Here is a 10,722-nt window from a genome sequence, read left to right on the forward strand (position 1 = left end):
TCTCAAAAAAAGCATTAATTTCTTAAAAAAAAAAAAAAAAAGTCTAATTACCCTAAAACTTTGAACAGTAAGAGATCCATCTTACACAAGTCTCTAAGTGTGAATTGCTGTGTGGAAAAGTGTGATGAGGATCAGTTGATGTTTTTCTGCTATATTCGTTTAAGCTTTGTGGTTCGTTCTCAGATCTTTGGCCCTGCTGATTCGAGAGGTCATGACATATTTTATCTTTGTTCTTCATTGATAAATTAAATTGATTACAGTATTATAGTGTTTTTTCTTTAATAAATTAAATTGATTACAGTATTATAGTGTTTTTTTCATTAATAAATTAAATTGATTAAAGTATGTGTTTTTTATTTTTATTTTTTGCAATAGCTGCATTTGATACACCGTATAAATGTAAATAAATGTTGTTTTTCTTGTAGTTGTTAATCATATTCATGAATCACTTTTTTTTTGTTTTCCAGGACACAGTGAATCACATGGTGCTCATTTTCATTGATGATAATCCAGTGAGTGATTCAACCAAATGAATTATAGTCTGGTCAATCAGACTTTCCTGCCTTTTAAACATGTTTTTTTTTTTTTTTGTCATTTGTGCTGTTAGCCTGAGCCAGTGACTGACCCTCCATCTGCGCTGGTGCCCTTCCTGGAGAAGTTTGCAGACCCACGCAACACGAAATCCTCGGTGTGTACTTTGGCCACCTTAATATTACGATTTCAGGTTTTATCAAGACATCTAAGGAAAAGAGTTGTAGTGAGAAGGTTGATCAATTTCAAAGTGTACTTACGATATTATTTCAGTGTTTTTTGAGTTATTGCATCTAGTAAATGTCTTGAACAAAACCTTACAGGTCGTTTTTTTTGTTTGTTCTTCTGTCAGGTGTTGAAGTTGGATTTAAAGGAGATCAGAGAGCAACAGGATCTGTTGTTTCGTTTTATGAGTTTCCTGAAGGAGGAAGGAGCGGTACACGTCCTGCAGTTCTGCCTGACTGTGGGTGAGGACATGCATTTCACTGCTGACATGCACGCAATGCATGATGGTCTCATTAGGAAATAATCTGAAAGGGGAGATGTGGGTTTCTGTTACCAAAATATGTGCAAGTATATTCATTAAATAGCAGTCATATGCTAACATAAACATTACAAAGAAGGATCAAAGAATGAATTTCATCTTCAAATAAGATAGGAAGATAGCCACACTTTTAAATCTTCACCTACTGTTTCTTATCTGTAGTCTCTGATTTTAGTCTTTGTCAAAACCAGTTCAGAAAGTCAGGTCCAGTTGAGTTGGGAAAAAAATCTCGTAAATCTATTAAAATTGGGTTTTTCTATTTTAAAATTGATTTATGCATGTTGAGTAAGAAGTGATTTGCTCAAGTACAGATCTTAGGACCCAAGAAATTAAATATGATCAAATGAAATAGACTTTATTATTGTCCCCAAAGGGGAAATTTGTGTTGGACTCAAGGTGTTTACATTAACAAGACCATTGGATCCATAAATAACAACACACACACACACACACACACACACACACACACACACACAAAAAGAAGACCTATAATGTGTGGTGGGCATCACACTGAATAAGCAGCTTTATGTTAGTTTATACAGTGAATTCACACACACACACACACACACAAAAAGAAGACCTATAATGTGTGGTGGGCATCACACTGAATAAGCAGCTTTATGTTAGTTTATACAGTGAATTTGCATATGAGTTCAACTTGAATCCAATTCAAAATCCAAATGGGGAAGTTTGTTTGCCTCATGTAAAATTCCTGATCATGACGATTTCTGTTGAGATGATGCGTTGCCTGGTGAATTTCACTGTACAAAGGTAAAAGTGACCAGAAGTGGTGCATAAAATGCATATAATGTCAATTAAGTTGGATGTTGCTATGGCAGAGTTATCTAGGAAAAGATAGACTTGTTTCTCTTAAATGAATGGGGTCCTAGCAATCTGAAACACGCAGATGAAGGACCTGACCATTACACCACCAGGGAATTTCATGAAATCGCATTCTAAATACATTGACATTAATATTGAGTTGGTCCCCCCTTTGCTGCTTCCACTCTTCAACGAAGGCTTTCCACAAGATTTTGGAGTGTTTCTGTGGGAATTTTTGCCCATTCATCCTGTAGAGCCTTTGTGAGGTCAGGCACTGATGTTGGACGAGAGCCTGACTCAAAATCTCTGTTCAGGTTCATCCCAAAGGTGTTTGATGGGGTTGAAGTCAGGGCTCTGTGTGGGCCAGTCAAGTTCTTCCACACCAAACTCATTCAGCCATATCTTTATCCACCAAACTTTACAGCTGGCACAATGCAGTCAGGCAGCTAACTTTCTTCTGGCATCTGCCAAACCCAGACACGCCCATCAGGCTGTCAAACAGAGAAGCGTGATTCACCATCTGATGCTTGCCATTGTTCTTGTTGATGTGAGGCTTGCATACAGTTGCTCGGCCATGGAAACCCATTCCACGAAGCTCCTGCCGCACAGTTTTTGTGATGATGTTAAAGGTGCAGTATGTAATATTGACAGCTGGCGGTTGAAATGGGTACTGCAGTCCAAATTCAAAATATTGTTTCTCCCGGCCCCTCCTCCTCAGACGCGTCGCTCCAGCGAGTTGTCAGATTGAAGACACGCAATGGGAATAATCGCATTCGACAATAGAAGCAGTGAGTCTTACACTGTAAGTTGATGAGTTGATTTATCCTCGTTTTAATATGCCTCTGGTCTTAGAGGTTTTTAGATTGATGCCGAGGCTTTTTAGGTCGGGTAGAATCTGCAATCTCTGAGCCAGTTCATTTGCTGGCTTCCATGGCTGCGATACACTGTTTTCCGCTCTCTGGCAACCCGGAGTGTCAAAATACTATTGGTTAAACTGGCAGTGGGCGGAATCACACAGACCAAAACAAAAGCAGGCATTCTGACACGGAATGCACATTTTCAAAGTAGAATAACTGGCTTTAGCGTTGTTTTTCAGAGAAACAAGTATGTGAACTTGGCATGTTTCCTAAATATCTACGAATATATTTAGGTGTTTTTATGCTTTGGTACAGTCAAAAAATTACATACAGTACCTTTAATGTCAGTGGAAGTTTGGAGCTCTTCAGCTATAGAATCAGCAGGGCACTGATGACCTTTACACGTTCAGCACTCAGTGACCCGCTTTGTGAATTGACCCTTCGCAGGGAGATTGATTGACTGGTGATCTGACCAATCCTAACGCAGAATCCGGTGTTTTTATGCTTTGGTACAGTAAAAAAATTACATACAGTACCTTTAATGTCAGTGGAAGTTTGGAGCTCTTCAGCTATAGAATCAACAGGGCACTGATGACCTTTACACGTTCAGCACTCAGTGACCCGCTTTGTGAATTGACCCTTCGCAGGGAGATTGATTGACTGGTGATCTGACCAATCCTAACGCAGAATCCGCCATTTTGTCCAACAAACAAACCGAAGATTAACTTCGGTGGACTTAAACTTGAGAAATCTTTCCACAGTTAAAATAAAATACCTTCTGATGTTCATTCATGTTTATTTCGTGCTTTGGCTAGTAAATATGAAAAGATGATCGGTTCACGTGCCGCTTGAACTGAGACGCTATCTGTCACAAAATATTAAAGAGCCACAAAATGGTATTTATTGATGGAATAAAAAAAGACCAAATTTGAAAGCTGAGACTTGTCTCATACCAAACGTAACCTGCTCTGCTTGTCGGACGTAGCAACAGTAAGGGTTGAAAGGGTTCATTTATCGCATTTCTCTCCAGTGAGAAGTAGATTACAGTTTGAATTTGGATCATGCATCTATTCATTTCTATGTTTGAACAGTTGTATTTTTATTGTATTACAACTGTTGTTGTCAGCAGTCATTAAGAATACATATTTCTCTGAAAAAGTATGTGTTGAGTTTACATCAATTGTAAGCTTTTCAAACATAGTTATGAATAGATTTGGATGGGTCTTTGTGGCTCTTAAAGCTTACTGAGCTGATGGTTGGCTGTTGGCCACAGTTGGGCCATCACTGAGTGTCTGTCGCCTAGTTTTTGCTGTTTTCCACCATTTGAACATGTTGAATGGTCAGTGGAGAGGGGATCAGTCTGGTTGGCTGTTCAGCTTAGCGAACCATTGCCTGAAAAAAAACACTGTAAATGTAAGTGATGAAAGCAAGCAAACAATAAAAGTTAAGAGATCATACACTGAAGACGCTTCTCATTTTTCGTCATCTCATCTTTATCGATTTTTTTTTAAACGGTCTGTGGTGAAAAAGATTGGTGTAAAAATTGTAAACAGGCACTGCTTTGTTTAGGATTTGTATACAGGTTTTCCTTTTTGAATATAGACTACTGCCACCTGCTGGTATGGACACTTCTTCACTCTCACACAGGCACAGAACATGCATGCTCGCTGGCTGTTGGCTGTAGTGTTCACTGTCAGTTCAAGTGCAGTTTTTTTGCCCCAAAACAGTCGACCTGAGGCGACATTGCAGTTGGCTTTCGATGCCACTAGTTCACTAGTTGATGTCATTTTGGTGTGTCTGGGCCTTTAGAAATGAGTTTCAAGATGGTTAAAGGGCAGTTAGTTTGAAAGAAACTGCATGTGGACCAATAGGAAGTCTTCTCCTTTCTGTGCCTTGCACTGGGATCTTCTTCTTGCCCTCTAAGATATCTGGAAGTTGTTCTCAGCAGCCTCATCTGATGACTTGGTTATGTTAGTCCACAAAGATCCAAACAATATGTAGCAAAGCTTTCTCCACTGTGGAAGTCAGAGAGGGGCCTCGTCATAACACTGGGGCCTGGAATTTTCTAGGACAGGGGTTCCCAAACTTTTTTTTTTCTCTCTCTGTAAGATGAATCCCTTGGCTGTAAAATATTTAAGTACAAACGATACACTTTGTGTTGCTTAGAGACACACAACAGTTCTGCTGTGGCTATTGACAATATCATGTCAGAAATGTAACACAATATTGAATTCTTGTTTATTGAACTGTTGTTTGCAATCGTAAGATATGTTCAGGAAAAATAGCACTTTTGCTGTATGATATTGCTTAACTATATCATGATGTAAATTAGCAATCAAGGAGTCAAAAGTAACATTATATTATATTATTTTTATATTAATTTAAACAATTATTATCAAACAATTCTATTAATTTAGTAACATAAATATATCTTAGTGTAGGCTATATCTTTAGAATTGTATAATTCATTATCTTCTTGTCGGTCCACCAGTTCACATTTACAACTGCGTGTTTTCTGCGTAAAAATAAGGGTCGTTTTTGGCTTTAGTCTAAAGCGCAGGGCTTCTTGAAAAATGCTAATTAATTATCTGCCAGCAGGTGGCGCTTTTCGTCAGGAATATAGCCGTTTACCCCTGTAACCGCAGTAAACAAAGCAGCAGCGCTCATATTTAATCAATTAAATAGCCTTTTGAAGTGTAAGGTATATCTCAATTTACATGTATATTTAGTTTTTTCACTGGAGCACCACCTGAGTCTTCTCCTCCCATTTCTACCAGTGATCAATTGTTTCCTTCCCGCGGTACTACCTGCGCACATATCAATAGCATCACTGGGCTGTAGGTTGCCAAGTTGAGGGGACAAAATGGGTTGAAATTTGTATGCGTCGATCGTGTGAGAAAGATGCGTTTCATACAAGATCTGGCAACTGGACAACCTTGGAATTTCTTGTAGTGATTATTGATATAATGAGATTTGGCCCATACAAATTACGGGAGTTTTACCGGAAGCGAATGTAGCAAACATATAAAATACACCCAGTGGGATTTTTTTTTTATAGAAAGATTAAAAATATGGGAGAAATACGGGAAAATATTTAAAGGGGATGATAGCGGGATAGAATGGTAAAATACAGGAAAAACGGGAGGGTTGACAGGTATGGTGTAAGTCTGTGGGAAACACTGCAGTTTTACTCAAATGAAACTGTCACATGATCCTGAAGTGACTCTCAAAGGGAGTCAGAGCAGTTCTGGAGATGTTGTTCATGTATTCATGTCCTCATGTAGTGAGACGACAGAAGCTGAAATCACCGCGAGCGTCGCATACTTTGTATGTGTCGAAAACAAAACCGCGCGTCTGTGCCATTTACATACACAGAGACACGCAGAACATGCAGGATTAATATTTAAATAGAACTTTTTGCGGCTAAATATTTACAGATACTAGTCCATATCGCGACTCTATTTAAGCGTACTGACCTACTTTTGATTAATTCATCCAAACTTTGACAAATTCCGTGACAGTCCACGTCATACTGTAAATTCCATTTATATGACTGGATTCCACGATTCCGTCCACATTTTCTGCGTCGCGGAAATCATAGATAATGATGAGGTCTTTTGCAACTTCAGTGTAACGTTAGTGGATTGTGATTTATTGCAAATTAAGCAACGTCTGCTGCTGCCATAACCTTTGAGAGACAACTGATGCGTGATCACTGAAGCAGCTCCAGTTAGCAAGCGCTTTCGGCGTGAGAGTGAATTCCGCCTTGATTGGTCAGACTCGTGACTCCCAACAAATCAGATGGGCGGTGGGAGGAGATTGCTTTAGGCCACAGATTGGTGAGTTCTGACAGGCTGCATCAGAGCCAAATAGCACGTTTAAGAATATGTTTGTTTTATCAGCGAATCGGTTTTGAAAATGACCGATACCGATAATCATAAAAATACTTAATATCGGCGCCGATAATCGGTCGACCCCTAATGTAAATGCAAAAATCCATACAAGACTTTTTTGCCCCCATAACTTGATTTTTAGGGGCATATAACTGCATTCTAATAGGCTCCTTCATGCAGTCAGTAGTCATCCTGCATCGTGTTCGTCGAAATTGTGTACAATTTTAGTTGACGTATGGGGCGGGGTGCAATAATAATTAATGCAACATTTCTTTCAAAATCAATCGCACCAAATTAACATGTTAGCTCTGATATATACACATATATGTATATATTATTCAGTGGATCAAGAAGAATAGATAACTTAGTTAATATATCATGTAATGTGAACAATAATTGCATTATGTTAATGTATACAATGTTTAATGTTAAACAAGCCTCAGACTGGAGGTCTGTACGGAGAGTGGTGAGGACAGCGGAAAAGATCATCGGCTCTTCACTGCCTTCCATCCAGGACCTCGCACACAAACACTGTCTGACCCGTGCCCAAAACATTACAAAAGACCCCACCCATCCTCATCATGGACTGTTTACGCTGCTGCCCTCTGGGAAAAGGTTTCGCAGCATTTGGGGCAGAACAGCAAGGTTCTGCAACAGCTTTGCAATCCGACTCCTGAACTCAAAATAATCTCTTAACCATTATATCTCACTGAATCCCCTGCAGTGAGTCCCATGTGATCTAGATGGGGATACTGCAATAACAGTATTTATTTATAATGTGCAATAACTGTATTTATATGCCTATGTGCATTATCAATATCTATACGCCGCTGTCAGTTCTTTTTAGTGCTATATTTTAATGCAGGCTGTAGCGTCTTTTATTATATTTTATTTTTTTTAGACTGATTCTGTACAGTAGTACATGTTTAGTTAGTGCAGTATTTATGAGCCAGTGAAACAGAATTTCGTTCATATGTGCACTCTGTATGTACAGTTGCTACCTACCTACCTAAAACGTTAACTAAGGTTAAAGGAATAGTTCACTAAAAATCTGTCCTTGATGTTTTTGTGTGTAGAGGAGTTTAATGACCGGATCCTGTGTCCTGATCTGAGTGACACGGAGATGCAGCGTTTGCATGAGGAAGTGCAGAAGATCTATGACACGTACTGTCTGGAGGAGAGCATCGACAAGATCAGCTTTGACCCCTTCATCATAGAGGAAATCCACAACAGTCAGTCTCATTACAGTTTTCTGTGCCGCACATGTGTCGTGTGCCACGGTCTCTAATTCTCTCTGTCTCTGTCACTTCCTGCAGTCGCTCAGGGGCCGTCTACAGGGGTGGTGAAGCTCCAGACGATGCCATGTCTGTTTGAGGCCTATGAACATGTGCTGTCTCTGCTGGAGAATGTCTTCACCCCCATGTTCTGCCACAGCGATGAGGTAGCTTCCAGGAAATGCCATTCCAGTGCTGCTTAAGATGGTTCTTGCTTAAGATGGTTCTGTTCTTCCTCAGTATTTTCGACATCTGCTCTGGGGTGCTGAATCTCCTGCTAGAAATTCAAAGCTAAACAGGTGAGTTTTCTTCCACTTGTGTGTGTGTGTGTATGTGAGCTGTTGCTCCAGTCACACAACAGCACAACATGCTTTGAAAAAAAACAAAAAACTTCTGTTCATACATAGTTTGATTATGAAAAAGACTGACTCATTTGAGAGTGCAGAAATGAAGACAGACATGAATATTAGTATTGTAATTTTACTGTTGTTCTGTAAAATAAAATAAAGATTTTAATAGTTATTGCATTATAATAGTGAAAATCTATTACTAATCATATTTAGAATAATAGGAATTAGAAAAAAAATGGTCTTTATTTTCTTTATGGAAAATATATTTTGGTTTGCTTTTGATTTTATGTGAAAAATTAGAGAGGTTATTCGCACACTTGATGACATTGTCATTACTATTTACACCCGGGTTAAGTGGCACCTTTCTTTGCTGTATATTCTGTGTGAGAGACAAAGCTCATACAGCATGAATGTGAGTGGGCTTCATGATCAAACCGTGAGTATTATGCACTTCATAAAGTCACGTGTGCATGTGTAGCAGAGAGAGACATCTGTAGGGCAAAACGTAACCCCTTTTGCCTGTTATTCCAGGAATTTGAGTTTGGATGATTTAAGGTAAGTGTATTGTTGAGGTTCAAGTGATTGTTGTCCAGTGCTCTCACTGCATGCCATATAAAGCTGCCTGAAAGCCATAAGACCTGCCTCAATGTCATGAAGAACAGTTAAACGTTTGATGGGAGAGTTGGGCAATATATCAGCTATTTACAATATATTCAGTATTGTTTTGGTGGCAATAAACTAACCAGTATAGTGAATATGATGATGATTTTAACACATTTTATTTGGCCATTGTTTCAACTGCCAGTAGTGATGTCTGATGTCATTCAGTGGAAACAAGAAGACACTGTACAATGTTCTCAAATTTCATAATCATTTAAAGGTTAAAATGAATAAAATACCATACTTAACATGTGATCTCAGACTTTTGGACCCCACTATACAGTATGAATTGTCATCAAATGAATGAAAAAAAAAAAAAAAATATATATATATATATATATATATACAGTATATAATATTTTTTTCCCATTGCCCAGTTAAATTTTATTTTGTTATACTGTTATATTGCCTAGCCCTATTTGGTGTTTGAGGAGTGTATTATAGGTGAAAACATCAGAGTGCAGGCTTTTTCATTTGGTTCCTTTGTCTTTAGAATCCATAAGAAGGATTCTAGGAGATGGTTTACAGTTTTTACATGTTTCTTCTGTCCGTTTTACACGCTGGAGGTCAGGCTTCACACAGGTTTGACAGTGTGAAAAGCTTGCTGTTAGTTCAACAAAAAACAATAATGGTTGGGAATATGATCTGGAAATATCAACAATCATCTGCTTTTACTGAAATCTTGACTCAGTTTTGGAGGCTGTCTCACAGTGAACACTTAGGAATGGAAAATGGTTAAACAACTAAATAACTATCTCTAAAATGTCCATCTGATCTTATTGGATATTGAATTGCACTGTTTTGGCAACAAATTAAAGTAGAACAGGAGCATCACATGTACATAATCACAATGGATTACAATAGCTATCTTGCTCTAACTTTGCAGAGGAGTCACATCACATTTATTTTTATATAGCGCTTTTTTACAGTACAGCAGCTTCACAGTAATAAACAGGAAAATAGTGTTAATGTTGCAAAGTCATCAAATTCAGCAGTAAAGGAGCTCTACAGAAGATAATGGTGTCATGATTCAGCTCAAGTCAGTTCAGTTTTTAACTCAAGTCCGCATCACACAATTTGACATTTTACATTACCATTACATTTTTACATAAACTTTTTACATAACCGCTGGACATACGTAGGGAGTCAGTGGGCATGGCGGTGTTTCTTGGCAGTGAAGTGGTAATAGTTCCCTGCTGAGAAAATTCATTCAACTGTAAACAGTCCATTACAACAGTTTTCTGTTAAGACCTGCCTGCTAAGCCAGTCTTTTAGTGTGTAATCGTCTGTACTCCCATGAGTGTAACAGCCTCACTGTCTGAGAAGGGCAAAATCTGCAACAACAGTTGCTAAGTGTGTCATCCGCCCATCCAAATCGAGTTCTTTCGAGTCAGTGTGGCGCCGGATTAACAAGGGTTTAGTGGAGCTGTTAACATTCGCTTCCTGACTAGACTTGTATAATTCGACCTTTGAAACTCATATAGACTTTTCATAAGAATAATTATTGTTTTTCCAAAAGATATACATACAGATTATTACACAGTATGAAAACGAAGTGTAACATAAAGTTCTAAATATCTTTTGTGTACATTATTTTGTAAACATTATTTTGTGTATTTGGTGTAATGCAATGTGTTTATGCGGTTTAAGGTTAAAAAAAAACATTATTTTCCACATACTGTACATTATTGTTTCTCCTCTATGCCCCGCCTTTCTGAAAACTCATCGTTCTGAAAAGCGAGGTGTGCTCTGATTGGCCAGCTATCCAGTGCGTTGTGATTGGCCGAATGC

The 10,722-nt window shown here is 38.4% G+C and overlaps 1 protein-coding gene across 1 annotated transcript in view; it reads left to right on the forward strand.

Annotated features, from left to right (window-relative positions):
- LOC107680299 (sorting nexin-14-like) overlaps positions 1–10,722 on the forward strand; it is a 35,207-nt gene that overhangs the window by 8,477 nt on the left and 16,008 nt on the right. The window contains exons 11-18 of the mRNA XM_016476143.1: positions 184–229; positions 426–512; positions 608–688; positions 884–998; positions 7,724–7,879; positions 7,964–8,088; positions 8,162–8,220; positions 8,803–8,826. Coding sequence (XP_016331629.1) covers positions 184–229; positions 426–512; positions 608–688; positions 884–998; positions 7,724–7,879; positions 7,964–8,088; positions 8,162–8,220; positions 8,803–8,826 — 693 coding nt within the window. The remainder of the gene's footprint in view (positions 1–183; positions 230–425; positions 513–607; positions 689–883; positions 999–7,723; positions 7,880–7,963; positions 8,089–8,161; positions 8,221–8,802; positions 8,827–10,722) is intronic.

Source organism: Sinocyclocheilus anshuiensis, unplaced genomic scaffold, assembly GCF_001515605.1.
Source record: "Sinocyclocheilus anshuiensis isolate Anshui unplaced genomic scaffold, SAMN03320099.WGS_v1.1 scaffold1161, whole genome shotgun sequence".
NCBI lineage: Eukaryota > Metazoa > Chordata > Actinopteri > Cypriniformes > Cyprinidae > Sinocyclocheilus > Sinocyclocheilus anshuiensis.